At 62.7% G+C, this 14,919-nt stretch overlaps 1 protein-coding gene across 1 annotated transcript; it reads right to left on the bottom strand.

Moving 5' to 3' along the window:
- Positions 1-340: 340 nt before the first annotated feature.
- On the bottom strand, positions 341-14,604 carry RBBP8NL (RBBP8 N-terminal like). The gene is made up of 14 exons (XM_052651290.1): positions 14,587-14,604; positions 8,430-8,574; positions 7,338-7,380; positions 6,699-6,794; positions 6,281-6,393; positions 5,640-5,712; positions 5,198-5,328; positions 4,980-5,068; positions 4,561-4,727; positions 3,319-4,024; positions 2,929-3,055; positions 2,415-2,485; positions 2,194-2,320; positions 341-360 (listed from the first exon to the last, which is right to left on the bottom strand). Exons 1-14 carry the CDS (start codon positions 14,602-14,604, stop codon positions 341-343), a joined length of 1,926 nt encoding a protein of 641 aa, XP_052507250.1.
- Between the last annotated feature and the right edge of the window lie 315 nt (positions 14,605-14,919).

The raw sequence follows: 14,919 nt of genomic DNA, 5'->3' as shown, positions 1-14,919 counted from the left end.
TGGGGGCGGGGCTCGGCTGGAGCTTGAGCCATCCCGGTCTCCCAGGACCCTGCTCCCCACAAGGGAGCAGATATTGGGGTTGAGAGTGGTGGGTAAGATCGTTTCCAAGATGGAGGGGTTCAAAAGACCAATCATCTTGGCCTTCACACCCCCATGGATGTGGCAGGACCCAGTCCACTACCCCGCTCCTGGGGCTGTCTGCTTGGCTGGTGGTGGAGGTTGTCCTGGCTGCGGGCAATCAATCGGGTGGGGTGCATGACTGGGCAGGCTGGGATGCCCTGGTCTTTTCCCAGGTGCTGGTGCTGGGTGAGGGACTCCTGGCTCCCTGGTTCCTCCTTCCTCAGGTCGGCTTCTTGGAGGCTGTGGGAAGTGGACCAAAGTTAAGCTAGGAGGCACGGTAGTAACCTTGCGTGTCCTCTCTTACGGGGACACTGGGGTTTTGCCCAGGGCCTCGTGGGCAGTTTCTGGGAACACAGGAGCCCACACTGGCAGTTGATGCCCACACTGTTCCTGATGGCAGCGGATGCTAGACAGGGTGGCCTGATCGGAGGGAAGCCTTGGGAATTTGGTAGAAGGTGTGTGACCCTGGAATCCGCCCGGCCCTGAGGCCTCCCCTGTGACCTTGCAGAGGGTCTGGGGTATCTGGATAAGCCGAGCTCACAGGGAAATGTTCTCAGAACACCTGGGATGTTGGCAGGTGCTTCCATGGGCCCCCGACTGGTTGGCAGGCTTGGGAGCGCTGGCCCGGCACCGACCCCTCTCTGAGAGGTCCAGGGGCTTGTCTGGGACATAGTCCTGTGTGGCCGTGCCCTCCTTCCCCTGTGGGCTGTCCGGGCCTCCGGGCTGTGAGTGCCTCTCTCTGGGCAGGGCTGCCCTGGCCGCCTCGCCCTCAGGACCCTCAGAGTCTGAGTGGGCTGATGAGGAGGGCGGCGTCCCTCTGGGCCCCCAAGGGCCCCTCAGCCGGGCACTGCCTCTGGGGTCCCAGAGAAGGGACATATGGTTCCTGGCACCCTTGCATGTGAGACCCGCACGATGCTGGGCTTCAGGCATGCCTCTGATGCAGAACCAGCTCTGGTTCTGGGTCAGATGGATCAGGTTGGCATCCTGTCCCCGTGTAGCACCTCTGTGACCCTGGGCAAGTTACCCCACCCTGAGCCCCCACTTTTGCATCTGTGAGACAGTGATGGCTAATCCCCAGGCAGGCCCACGAGGCCCAAAGGCAGTAATGACTGAACGCTCCTTGAGCCTCTCTCTCTATGGGCACACGACACAAGGGCGCTATTCTCACTTGTTGCCCGTGAGGTGCTGAGGGTATGCGTGCCATCTGGGGAGCCCCTGCCTTGGTCTGGGTGGGCGGGCAAGGGGCTGGCTTGACACCATGTGGAAGGTGGGGGCAGATGTGGTACACCCCTGTGGACCGTGCCTCCCAGGACGGCTTCCGAAAATGCCCAGCTGGCTGTGCTGTGAGGTCACACCAGCATGCTGGCCTCCTCCAGTGCTCGCCTGACAAACACAGGCTGCAGTCACCTTCCCGGCAACAATGGTGCATTGTGGCAGCCATGGCCCAGCCTGAGACATGGACCTGCCTGGACCAACACCAGGCGGCGTGCAGTATCAGCTCAGGCGTTCAAAGGCTCTCTTGGGCGCCTGGAGACCCGGCCCGAGCTGCCACTGTGGCTGGAGCAGGAAGTGGGAGCTGTCCTTATACCCTCAGCCTGGGTGGAGGGGGAGCCCACAGGCACCACCCTTGGCAAACAGGAGAGCAGCCCCCAGCCCCACATTGGGAACAAACACATCCCCGCCAGGGGGCAGCAGCCTCTGCTGGGTCTCCTCCTTAAAAGTGGACAAGGTGGTCCAGGCGAGCTTGCCCCCTCCCAGGTGGGGCTGTGAGAGGGGAGGGGTCTAGGACCCCCAGGCCTGGGGCTGTTCGTGGCCCAGGATGCCCCTTCTCCCCTGAAGATGACACGACTGTGTGTCCCACTGCTGTCTCATATCAGCCATGATATTGCCTCCTTTCCAGAGGGAGACAGGCTTGGGGTGAAGGGGCCAGCCCAGCGAGGAGGAAGTGGACTCGGGGTCTGCCCAGGCCTGACCCAGGTCCTCTTACAAGACTGCTCTGGGAACAGCTCTGAGTAGCCAGAAAGGCTGGAGGCATTGGCGCTGCAACTGCCCCACCCCCAACCGGGGACCTACCTTTGCTCCAGGGGTCGGAGGCCCGCTTCCTTTTCTGTGGGCCCCGTCCACACTCCTTGTTGCAGACACACCCAGGTCCTTCCCCTGGCGAGCTCTGTGTGGACTCCGCCCTGGTGCTCAGGCCCATCTGAAGGGTGGGGTGTGGTCATGGTGAGGAAACCCCCCCAAGCCTGGGGCAGCCAGGGTGCCACCACCCCACCCCAGTGTGTGGCTGCACTGACCTCACTGTCCGAGGTGTCTGGCTCGTCCAGCTCATCCGACTCCGGCTGTTGCCCTTGGACTTTGCTGAACTCTGCAGGATGCAGGGTGTGGGTCAGGCCAGGATGGTGGCCTGGACATCTAGTAGAAGCCTAGGCCCCTAACCTGCCAGGCTGGGACCAGTGGCAACACCTCTGAAGCTGGGAAAACTGAGGCACAGAGAGCCCGAGTAACCTGCCCTGGGGTAGAGTCCAAGCCCAAAGTCCCCTGCATTCCTGCAATGACCCCACCCACTGGGGTCCCCCGGCTTGGTTGCTGGGTGACAGGGAACTCATCACCTGCCCTGAAGCCCCAGTTGCTAGGATGCTCTCCATTCACTTCCTGTGGTCAGAAACGCGCCCTCCCTGGGCCCCTTGCTCCACTCTGGGTCTAGAGGTAGGGAACCAAATCTGAGACCAGAGTTTGTTGGGTCAGGCCCTCCCTGCTCAGTGTGGTTCCACTTCCACCATGGAACACTTCCCATGTTCGCATACTCACCTGGGTGGCCATCTCCAGCAGGCCTTGGTGGGTGGGGGGGATGTTTAGGCCTCCCTCTGTCCTCCTCTCCTGGCCCACTTGCAGAGAGCAGGCTGAGGTGGGGCCCTGGGGCAAAGTAGGGGGTATCCTGATGGGAAAGAAGGAAAAGACTTGAGCTCATGTAAGGCAACTTCCCTCCTCCTCCTCCACCCCTACCCGGCCTCAGGCACAGCCTGCAGGGGCCATGGACAGGGCGGGGCTGGAGGGTCAGCTGGCTCCCCCTGGCTTGTGACCTGGGCAGCAGGCTTTCCCTCGGCAACTGGCTGGTGGAGCAGAGAAGAGAGGGCAGCCTGGGGCCCAGGTGCTCTGGGTGGGACACACAGAGCCCAGGAACGGGGCTTGGTCCCTCACCGGGGAAGATGGATGCTCTTCCGTCTCTGGCTCTCTGGCTTCCTGGGTGCCATTGCTGAGTCTCTGGGCTCCACACTGGGCAGATGGTCCCACTCCCTGGGGTAGCTCAGGGCTGGGCGTGGGGACTCGTGGAGGGCTGAGTGACCCCGACTGGTTGGCAGGCTTGGGAGCGCTGGCCCGGCACCGACCCCTCTCTGAGAGGTCCAGGGGCTTGTCTGGGACATAGTCCTGTGTGGCCGTGCCCTTCTTCCCCTGGGGGCTGCCCAGGCCTCCGGGCTGTGAGTGCCTCTCTCTGGGCAGGGCTGCCCTGGCCGCCTCGCCCTCAGGACCCTCGGAGTCTGAGTCGGCTGGTGGGGAGGGCGGCGTCCCTCTGGGCCCCCAAGGGCCCCTCAGCCGGGCACTGCCAACTCTGCCCTGTGCCCGCAGCTGCTGGGCCAGGAGCATGTGCAGTGCGCCTTCCAGCCGTGGGTTCCGCACGCCCACCAGGGCGCCCGGCAGGCCCAGCAGGCCCGAGGGCTCCTCCCAGGCCTCTGCCTCCCCAGCCTTGAGGCCCTGGGATTGGGGGCCGCTGGGGGCTGTGGCAGGGGCCGGGGGGCTGCCAACGTGTAGGGTTAGGTGGCGGTTCAGGAGGCAGAGGCGGTCGGCCTGGAGGGAATGCTTCAGGGACTCGCAGGTCTTGGCAGAGGGCCGAGAGGCCTGCAGGATGCTGTGGGGAAGGAGAAGCCTGGTGATTGTGGGGCATGGTCAGCCCCACTTCACAGGGAGGACTAGGGGCCCTGGGGGTGAGATGGGTGCCCACGTGACACAGTGGACAGTGGGGAGGGGAATGCCCGGGCCCCTGGGGATCAGGTGCCTCGTTTCAGAGTTGACCTGGGGCCTGGGGGTCAGAGGAGGGACCTGGCCACTAAGGCCTCTCCGCCTTCTGGGCGTCAGCTGCCTACCCAGTCCTCTGGAGCACCCTGCCCACAACCCCACCCCCACTCTCCTCAGACCACGATGAAAGGGGGTGCCGAGTCCCTGTCTCCTCTGTCCACGAACCCCCACCCCACCCTGGCCGTTCAGATGTCAATGTGGGAACTATGCTGCAGGCAGGGGAAAGCCAAGCCAGGGAGAGCAGGTCTCCTGAAGGGACAAAGGGAGGGACGCCCTGCTGTTGGCCTCTGCCTTAAAGCTGGGACCAGGGGAGGAGACTGGGTACCCAGCTGAGGCAGCTCCTGGTGGTGGCAGAGGGCGGGCGCTCACCTGTCCAGAGGGAGGCTGTGCTTGCCAGGTGGGCTGGGTGGGCTGTGCCTGGTGGGTGGCAGTGGGGGCGTCCCATTGGTGGAGCCCTGGTCAGCAGAGCAGGCCCGAGATCCAGGCCGCACCACGGCGATGGTCCCATGCAGCTGGTTGGAGATGCGCTGGGGGTTCTGCACAGGGTGGGCGGGTCAGCCTGGGTGGGCTTGGCTGCTACCTTCTGCCCTCTTCTCTGTGTGACCTTGGGCAGGTCTCCCACCCACTCTGAGCCTCGCTTCCACCCTTGTCACGTGGAGCTCAGGACTCTGCTTGGCGCGAGGATGGGCATGTTGCCATGTGCATGGCATACAGCAGGCAGTTCTGGCCTCCTCCTCGGGCTGCCCGGGAAGAGGGAGGAGTGGGTTCAGGGGTTCGGGGTCCCTCACCCTCACCATTTCCGGGGTCCGTGCCTCAGGAAGATTGGGACTTGGGGAGATTTTGGCCACTGGAGACGTCCCGTACACCCCTGGCCTTTCTGTGGGAGGAGGAACAGAGGGCAGGACGGTTGCTGAGAGGGGTCAGCTCAGCCCCTGGCCCGAGGGCCCCCTGGTCCCAGGCTGCTCAGCCCCCCTGCCCCACACCCCCCTCTCCCATGGACCTGCACCTGCATGGCCATCCTCTGTCTCCTCGTGGCCTCCCAGAGGTTTCTCAGTGACGGCCTTCTGGGCGCCCAGGGAGGGGAGCAGCAGGGGTGATGGGGGGTCCGAGACGCCCTCCCTGAGCTGGGGCTTGGGCCTGTCCCCAGTGGGAGGCAAATATGAGGCAGGTGAGGGGGCAGCATCCCAGAGACGATCAGAAAGCCCAGGGCGCCCTCCTGGGGGCCAAGCCACCTGTGCGGGAGACCCAGGTGACCAGGAAAGACGTCATCGTGGGCTCACACCTGTCTGAGGGTGGCCCAAGCGCCGGAGCTGCCATGGGTGCTGCAGCCCAGCTCCATTTCTGGGGGGCCTTGTGCCTGCAGACCAGGGGAGGCTGCTGTCTGTCTCAGGATGCTGGCCTGTGGAACCCCTCCCCCTGCACAAGTGCCTGGGGCTCCCCCCACTCACCCTGGGCCCTGAAGCCGCTTCACTTCCTCCTTCAAGGCGTCATTTTCCTCCTGCAGCCGAGTCAGCTCAGTGGCTGTAGAAGGCACCGGTTAGGAAAGACTTGGGGAGGGGGAGGGCGAGTGGGGTCCTCAAGGCCCTGGGAGTCCCGCTGTCCTGGCCCAGCTGAGGCTCCAGCACTTGGCTCGGGGCCTGGCATACAGCAGGTGCCCCATAGATGCTTGCTGCCTGAGTGGGTGGGTGGATGTTGAGTGAGCAGCACCAGCCTGGAGGCTGTGAAAAGGGATGGCGCTCCGTAGCCTCGAGGGACCCCCCAGCCAAAGGAAAGGGGCTTGTGCTCATCAGCAGGACTCATGGAACCCAGGTGTCTTCGGGACCCTCCTTATCCTGAGAAGGAGGGAGCTGAGGCTCTGAGAAGGCAGGGACGCCCTGGCCTGGTGACTGAGCAGCAGGTGGCCTGTGGGGTCCAGCGGGGGGCTTTGCACCATCTGTCTGTGAGTTGGGGTGCGGGTGTCCCTCCTGACAGTGCAGCCCTGGATCACCTCCTCCCCTTTCCCCAAGACCCCTTGTTGGGCTGAGGAGGTGGGGGTCGCCGGCCCACACAGGAGAACGGGGTGCAGGATGCAGAGCAGGGGGGCGCTCACTGAGGAGGAAGACATGCTGCAGGTTCTGGAGGAGGGAGCTCTCGAACTCTTGCTGCTTCTTTCTGGCCAGCTCCTGGGTGACCATGCAGCGGTCACACAGCCCAGCCCGTAGCCTGCGGGACAAGGAGGGACAGCGAGAGGCTGCTCTGAGAGGGAGGGGCCGGGATGCCACGCCCCCCCGCCCCTCTCCCAGGACCTGCCCTGCCTTTCCCCACTGCATTGCCCACCCCGTGGGCTAAGCACGCCACATGCTGTTGAGTTTGGGAAGAAACCTTGAAAAGTGCAGTTTACTTAAGGCTCTGAGAAGTCCTGCAGTGGCTGAGTTGACTCCAGAGCATCCCCGACTCATTCTCCACAGAATGCTCTGGTCTTCCTCCACCCTTGCCCCCATCATGAGTGGGCTGTGAGGTGCCCCCACCTGTTCTCCAGCACCCGCAGGTTCTCCTTCAGTGCCTTCTGCTGCTCCCTGAGCTGGTGGTTCTTGGCGCAGAGCTCCTCCACCCTCTGGGCATCCCTGTGGGGGACAATCTGAAGTGGGGGGTCTGCTCTACCCAGAGAGCTCTCTGCTGCCCACTAGCCTCTCCCTGGCCACCAGCCTAGGACTTCCTTGAGACTTGGGGCCTCACAAGGGCAATGCCAGCTTGCCCAAGCGTGAGTGTGTACAGCCTTGAGGACTCTGTCTCGTCCATGTGCCACTGGCAGCGTTCTGTGAAGTGGGGACCTGGGGAGTCTGCCTGTGGGTCTCCAGGACTCACGTTGAGTCCCCCTGTTGATAGCTATTGGTCCCAGAGGTGCCCTGCATGGATGTTCCTTGCCCATCCCTTTGGAGGGGCCCTGTTCACTCTGGTGGGCTTGGACTTTCCAGCCCCGCTTCCTCCAGTTCCTTGAGGCATGACCTGGGACCAGACTCCCCCTACCCCCTATGCTGATCTTCACTTTCTCCTGCATCACTGCTAGTGGCAGTGCCGGGGCCCTGGGGCTGCAGGGGAAGAAGGGAGATGAACCCTGGGGAGTCACTGCCCTTCCAGTTTCCTGGGCCAGGCCTGTCCTCACTCACCGGCACCTCTCTGAGTTCAGTTCCAGAAGCTTGTTCTGCAGGCCTGAGGAGTGAGGAAAGGAGCAGAGGTCAGGCCCAGCTGGGCTGCCGCCTCTACCTGGAGCTGGGGTGTTTCCTGTCCCTGGTTGTCTGGCAGAGCCCTCTCCAGACACCCACCACCTGCCTGGGTCCCTGCACTGACTCCCTGAGGTCACCCCCTTGGAGGGCTCCCAGTCTGCACCTGCTGCCAGCTTCTGGTCAGTCTCCTGGCTCCTTGGGACCCTGGTCTGGGCCCAGCCTCTCCCCTCCCTTGTCTCTGGCTCTGGTGTCAGCTGGGGATGGGTCCCGGTTGCTGGGAGTCACCAATTACCCAACTAAGGCCCAGGAGGGATGCTTTTTGGGTGCTGCCAATGGTCCCCCAAGGGAGACCCCAGCGAGCCCCTCCTCCCCTCCTCATCATGGTCTGGCTTGGGTCCTAGTCTAGCCCAAGCAGTCCTCGCCCCTCTGGGTCTCTGGGCCTTTGATGTGGGAGGGGAGGTGAGCACTCTCAGAAAGGTCAGGGGAGGGTCTGGTCCAGGCACTGGGGGAGTGAATGGAGCAGGTAGCTGCAGTCAGTCCTGTTGCTGGTGGGGAAATTGGACAGACATGCATACCAGGGCAGAGCTTAGCCTGGGGTTTCTGGAAGGGGCAGAGGGATTTTAGCTCAGCACCCGGAACGTTCCAGACAAGCCTCTGGAGCCTTGGGCTCCATTCCTACAGAGAAAGTAGGTGACCTCCCTTCTGGGGGACATGGAGGCCCCCACCTTGGGCAAGGGGCTGGTCTTGGCTATAGTGTCTCAGCTCTCTGTGGCCAGGCTGGTCTTTTATTCCTGCTTTGATGTGAATTGACCGTTTGGGGGCCATCCCTCCAGGGCTGCACTTGGGTGTTGGTCTAAGGCTGGGTGCCTGGCCACAATGCAGCTCTGGGCTCTGGGTCAGGACTCCTTTTCTGGTCCTGCAAGGCATGGTCCTGGTTTTGGCAAGAATTGGAGGCAACATGCGGGAGTCCCCTGGCCTGACCTTGGCCCTTAGACCGCTGTCTGATTGAGAGTTTGTCCTCCCCAAGGTACTCACCCATGACCTCATTCTCGTGGACTTCCTTCAGTCTGTTTAGTGACTCTGTGAAACTCTCCATGGCTCCCGCAGCCCCGGCCCTGGGTCCTTTGTGCTCCAGGTGTGGGGACGGCCCCTTGGCCTCTACTGCCCCTCTGTTTCCAGCCTGTGGAGCAGGAAACCAAGGGACAGTCACATTGGCTCAGGAGGGGTCTGTGGGCTGCAGGGTGCAGGAGGTAGGTGTGGGAGTCCTGTCCTGTGACCACCCACTGGGTCATGTCCACGCCTGAGGGGGGCATGTATGTCCATCCTGTAAGGATGGGACATTCTCACTTCATCTCAACTCCCCAGTCCAGTCTTCACAGCAAAGCAGATGGCCTGAGGGGACCAGCTCCCACTTGGTGCTGGGGCCATGAGTGTGCACATGACCTGTGATGAAGCCCCAGACTGGAGATGCCCAAGCTGGCCAACAGCTGGCGGGTCAGTAAGCCAGGGTGTGTTCAGCCAATGGGAAAGCTCTCTCAGGAGGGTCCAGGTGCCCGCAGTGGCATGGATGGCCCCGTGGGGCCAAGGTGGGGACTTCGGGGGTTGGCTGGCTATTTTCTCTGTAGGAACTGGTGGCCGTGCACTGGCAGAAGTCCACCTAGCCACCCCTCATGGCCTGGGCCCCTTTTCCTGCCTGTGTTTCACCTCCACGAAGCGTTTGCTAAAACTTAAAAGTTTGTGGGATTAAGAATCCAAGCTGGGAGCTGGGTAACCTTGCCCGTTGTGTGACTGCCGTGAGCTCTGGCCCCTCTGAGCAGCCCTTTCTTCCCTCTGGTAGTGGCCACAGGGACCATCCAGTGGGCCTGGTGAGTATGACTTGGGGTCCCACAGGGTCCAGCTCGGAGCTGGGAGTGAGCCCGGGGCTCAGCCCAGCAGTAGGTTCCTCACTGTGATGCCAGGCACCACCCTCCTCTGGGTGAGAGACCCTCAGTCCTGGTGGCTCACCTCTGGTGGCGGATACCACAGGCCACCGTTGCTCTGTGGCACTACCTGTCACCCAGTGGGAGTCAGACCCACAGCTCATAGCCAGGTCAGCAGTGATGCCACCAGCCCAGACCCTTGCCATCATCACCTCCAGGCCAGGGGGAGGCAGCCCCTCTGATCCCTCCTTGTCCTCAGCCCGAGGAGCCCTGGGGTCCTCTGGGTTTGCGTCTGTACATGCCCAGAACCTCACTTTCCCTCCTTCGCAGAGCCTGCCTCGACCCAGGCCACCACCAACTGGCGCAGTGCTCCACCTCCCCTAGGAGGGCCTCTTCACAAACCCTGGAAACCTCTGCCCAAAGACCCCCCGCCTTGCCTGAGGCCACACGCAGCTCCCTCCCCCCCCCACCCCCCCCCCACCCCGCTCCTTACTGAAAGAGGTGTGTGGTCTCATTTGCATTTCAGAGACCTGAGTGTTTGCATCAGCAGTCCCCAAACTAGAAACCCTCCAGTGCCTGCTGATAGTGTCCAGCGGTGGCAGGAGAGATGACAGTCCGGGGCTGTTCCGGTTTGGTTCGAGACTGCAGAGGAGGGGCCAGGCCGGGGAAGCCAGCGCACTGCAGGATTCCTGCACAGGAGGTGCAGCCGAGGCGCAGCTGCTCTGGGCTCCCCGAAGCTGGGTGGTGGGCGCCCTGGCAGTGGGGTCACCAACTGAGGGGGCAGGGCCTGTGACCCCAAGAGAAGCCAGGCCAGGGCAAGCACTGTCCTGGAGCTTTCCAAGGGGACTTGACAGGGAGGCTGGCTCTCAGCTGGGTCCTCAAGCCCCAGGCCCAGCAAGAGGACAGAGAATGGTCCTGTGTCTCATGGTGGCCGCCAGAGCCCACAGGCAGGGATGTGCTAGACGGACAGAATGACAGGAAGGTGGGTCCCTGCTTACTGGCTGTGTGTTGGGTGGGTGAGGGCTCTGGGAATGAGAGGAGCTTGGTGGGGTCCCCTTCCTTGAGGCTGGGAGCCAGAGGAATGTCCTGGCAGGTTAGGGGACAAGATGCTGAATTGCAGAGGGTGGGGGAGACCAGGGCTGTAGGGTATACATGGTAATCCGGCCTCACTTCCTGAGCCCATCTAACCCTGACCACACTGCAAGGAGCCCACTTTCCAGATAGGGAAGCTGAGGCCCAAAGACATCAAGTCATGCTCCCTGGCTACCCAGTGGGAGGCGGGAGTCGGGGCTTGACTTCTCCCTGGGGCTGAGGATGTGTCCTTGCCCGCTGTGGACCAGGGATGTGCTCCAGGTGGCCCTGCTCTGCTGGCTCTCCCATCTTCATCTGATGGTGGGAGACGGGACTGTGGGAGGAGCTCTCCTCGGCTCAGGCTCCCTGCAGGGGCAGGTGGGCCAGCTGGGGAGGACCAAGCCACTGTGCCTGAAATTCCACCCAGACCTGCCTGACAGGCCGTTCTTCCCCATCAGCGTCTACCATGGGCCGTGGGCTGGGCCAACGCCCGTGAAGGAGCCGCCCCTGGGAACCTGCAGTGCCCCAGGCCCAGGAGAGGCTCTGGGGATGGGTGCAGGTCCGAGTGAGAGGTCAACATTGTTCCTAATGACAGCACTGTGGTGTGGAGTCAGGTGGATAAAGGCCAGACACCCACCTCTGTCTGGGTACCCCAGGCTCCTCTCTACTCCAAACCGCCCAAAGACCCCACCTGGCTGCCCCTCTGGGATCTCTCATGGGCAGAGGGCAGCATGGACAAGACACGGGGCTGGGCAGAGGCAGCACAGCTGGAGGGTGTATTCTGCTGGAAGCCCCACATCTCCCAGGGATGACCAGGACTGTCCAGCCACTGGTGACAGTGCCATGGGGGTGGTGTGGCTCCCCTGGGCCGGCAGGTGACAGAGAGTGTTTGGCCAAGGAGAAGAGGACAGTCAGTCCCCTGGGGCAGCCCTTGACCCAGCCCCCACCCTCAGAGTGCAGGGGGGTGGGGCGGGTCCAAGGAAGCAGTGGGAGGATGAGGAGGTGGGTCCCCAGCTGATAGGAATTTGGTGGTTGTGGGTAGGAAGAACCTCAGCTGTAAAAGTGCATGTGGGGGCTTCCCTGGTAGCTCAGTGCATAAGAATCCACCTGCCAGTGTAGGAGACACAAGTTCGAGCCCTGGTCCGGGAAGATCCCACATGCCGTGGAGCAACTAAGCCACAGTACTGAGTCTGTGCTCTAGAGCCTGGAAGCCGCAACTACTGAAGCCTGCCTGCCTACAGCCTGTGCTCCTCGACAAGAGAAGCCACTGCAATGGAAAGCTTGTGCATCACAACTGGAGAGTAGCCCCATTTGCCAAAACTAGAGAAAAGCCTGTGCAGCAACAAAGACCCAGTGCAGACGGAAACAAGTAAATGAATATAAATGAAATTACTTTTAAAAAGTGCACGTGGTCTCGGCCTGAGGACGGTGGGCCAGCCCTCCCTGGGGGCCTCCCTGGTGTTTGCCAGGTATGCTGAGAGCCACTGAGGGGAGAGGCAGGAGGGCTGCCCCCAGGCCTGGGGTGGGTGCTACAGTGGTGTCAGGAGGAGGGAGCAGGTTATGGCGTGGGGTCTTGGCTGCTGCCTCTGGGCCTGGTGGCCCTGGGCGCTGGAGAGGGTGGCCCGAGTTGCCCACTGCGGGGGCGGGTGGTGGTGGTGCTGGAGGCAGAGACCTGAGGGCTGTTCCTCAAGGGCCCAGGGTCACTCCTACTCCTGCTCTGGACACCCAGGCTGGAAGGTCTCTGCTGGGTGGAGCCCCAGAAGCTGCAGGTTGCAGGGCAGGGCAGGGATCAGGCACACCGGTGACCCTGTGCACCTGCCACTCACCTGGGCAAGGTCAGCCTGCGCAGTGTGCCCTGGCCTGCCTGGAGCCTCTGTGGACGGGACTAGTGTGTCCCCAGAGCCTGAGTCCCTCATCTGAGGTAACCGCGCCACCTCCTCAGGTGGTTGTGGGTGTGTCCCACCAAGTACGTGTGTCCAGACGATGCCTTCCGGGTGATGTGTGTACTCAGCGCAGGGCCCGGCAGGCACTCAGCTAGCTGCAGATGGAGACCTGCATCCACCACACGCAGCGCCTCCTGCAGGCAGCCCCAGGGGCCCAGGAGTTCAAGTGCCACCAAGGCCCTCTACAGGAGGACAAGAACGCCCCTGAGTTCAGAGCAGAGTCTCAGATGCCAGCATTGATGATACACACTCGTGCCCTGCGTGGACACTCAGGGATCACTGGGTCTTCATGGCCGTGTCTCAGGGAAATGCCCCTGCCGCCATGTACAGAGAAGGCCACCAGAGCCTCAGCTGTGGCCCTGGTCCGGGTGTTGTCCACTGAGCCGCAAAGCCTTGGTGGTGAGGTTCTTGCCCAGCTCCTGGGCCGGCCGGCAGGGCCCTGGCCACTTTCTCTTGTTGAGGCCTCTTCTCCAGCATGCCCTCGGGTCCAGGAGCCCCAGGCCCCCAGTTCTGCGACTTCTCTGCCGTTGATCCCTCCACCCACTTGTGAGTAACGCGATGACAATGGTGCAGCAATAGCCATAGCAGTGGCCCTTGTTCCCCAGGCATCCGCTCAGCCGAGTCCCGGGCCAGGGCTCTATGGCTGTGCGGCGTCTACTGCAGGTCCCCTACCAGGTCCCAGAGTGACCCAGGCACGCTCCGCCTGCCCGTCACCAGGGGCCTCACGAGGCTGTTCACACCGTCCAAGCCTTTCCCTGTCCCCACACAGGTCTTCGTGGAGCACCTGCTGTGTGCCCTGGCTCAGCCCACGGGTATGATTGGAGCTCGCCCTGCCTTCTGGCACTCAGTGTCCCATTCTACAGATTCAGGGACAGGTGTGAAGCAGGTCAGACTGGCGGTGGCTCCCTATGCCCCACGTGGTGAGGGAGAAGCCCCTTCCCCGGTCACCTTAGCTGAGTCTCTCTCCCAGTGTGTCTCAGTGTCCTGGGCCACAAAATGACGGCAGTGTCCTGGCCCAGCTCCTGGAGACAGGAGTCTGCACCACCTTGGGCTGCCGGGTCTCCTCCATGTGGCAGGCATCCAGTGCCCATTGACTGCAGGTGGTCAGGGGCCAGTCTGCCAGCCCCCACATCCAGGCGTCCGGCAGGAACGTCTCAGGTAGTCAGTCCCTGGGCTCATGTTGCCTGTGGAGTGGCCATGACAGCCCTCACTGTGCAGATGAAGGATCTATGGCCCTGAGAGATGGCACTACTCCACGGTCACCAGCTCGCAAGGATATGGCCAGGGCAGCCTCCTGCGACCTCCTGGGCCAGCTCAGAGGGCAGGTCCTGAGAGGTGCCACTACCTGGATGGTTTCTAGTATCGTCAGACACGTAGACCCATGACACATGAGCATACATATGTGATGCCCACACGTGCAGACACAACAGTATCCTAACAACATCCCGACAACTACTGCACAACAGAGAAACGTGTGCACATGCGTGCACTCCCCCCACTGTGCACGTGGCACTGCGCAGGACAGAGGAAAGCTGCTTGCACGTGTGCGCACATACTCGAGTACCACATGTGCGTGTGTACGCATGCACAGAGGCACAAGGCAGGTGTGCACTCGCTCAGCAAGGCCGAGGTGTCCCTGGTGGCTAAAGTAACAGTGGGCCCTGCAACCTGATTCCTCAAGGATGGGCCGGCCCGGGGCCACTGATACTTCTCAGCCGCCTTCCTGAGGCCTGGTGGGGGAGGCTGAGCAGGGCCGAGGCCTGGGAGCCTTTTGTCACTGTTTCCCAGGGGACACCGAACTGAGGGCAGCTGATGTCCTACAGTGCCTGGCAGAGAGCCGTGGCTGGCTGCACCACGCTCCACCCCTCATTCCCCAGCTGCAGCCTGTCTGAGGATCCGGGCGGTGAGGCCGGACCAGGATGAAGTGCCAGGCCCCCAGCCTGTTCCCAGTGTCCCCAGAAGACCCAGGGACTTCCCAGCACAGCAGTGCCAACCCCAGCCTTCCAAGCCTTGACTCCCCCAGCCTGTCTGCCCAGCAAGCTCACTGCGGCCTGCGCTCCCACTCAGTCCCCTGGACCGTGTACCCCAGAGCAGGGGCTGTGGCCACCACCCCACCCTGGCCCTTCCTCCAGCCCCCACGAGCAGGGGCTGGGTCTCCGCCTGGTAGCTAGCACCCCACAGTGACCCCAGATCTTGTGCCCCTTCCCCTGCCCCCAACTACTGAAGCCACTGGGGCTCTGGAGGCCCCCAGGTACTCACATGGCCCCGTGTCCGCATCGACCTCCAGGGACCTCCGCTCTGCTCTGGGACGCTCCCGCCTGAGAGATGGAAACCAGCACTGTGAACTTGCTTGGGAACAAGACATAATTTTGGCCAAACCCGCTTGACAGGTTTTCGATTCCCCCGGCCAGGAGCAGAGAGGAGGCAGAGCCGGCCCAAAGCCGCCCAACGGGTTCTGCCATCGCACAGAAAGTGGCAGAACGGGTCGGGTCTGACCCTCACAGAGAGAGGATTGTTTCTCCATGATCTCTGCATGGCCTGGGCCTCTGGCTGGAGCCGGGCAGTTTGCAAGGAGAATCCAGGGCCTGGAAG

The sequence above is a fragment of the Budorcas taxicolor genome, chromosome 13 (assembly GCF_023091745.1).
Source record: "Budorcas taxicolor isolate Tak-1 chromosome 13, Takin1.1, whole genome shotgun sequence".
Taxonomy (NCBI): Eukaryota; Metazoa; Chordata; class Mammalia; order Artiodactyla; family Bovidae; genus Budorcas; species Budorcas taxicolor.
Note: the sequence above shows the minus strand (reverse complement) of the source record. Positions and strands in the feature narration are given on the sequence as shown.

What these genes read in the sequence shown, in the direction of transcription:
- RBBP8NL (XM_052651290.1), bottom strand. An exon ending in CTGCGGGTGCTGGAGAACAG is followed by an intron (nt 6,394 to 6,698) that starts GTGGGGGCACCT and finishes CTTGTCCCGCAG; the next exon opens with GCTACGGGCTGGGCTGTGTG. An exon ending in TGCTGGAGATGGCCACCCAG is followed by an intron (nt 2,486 to 2,928) that starts GTGAGTATGCGA and finishes TGCATCCTGCAG; the next exon opens with AGTTCAGCAAAGTCCAAGGG.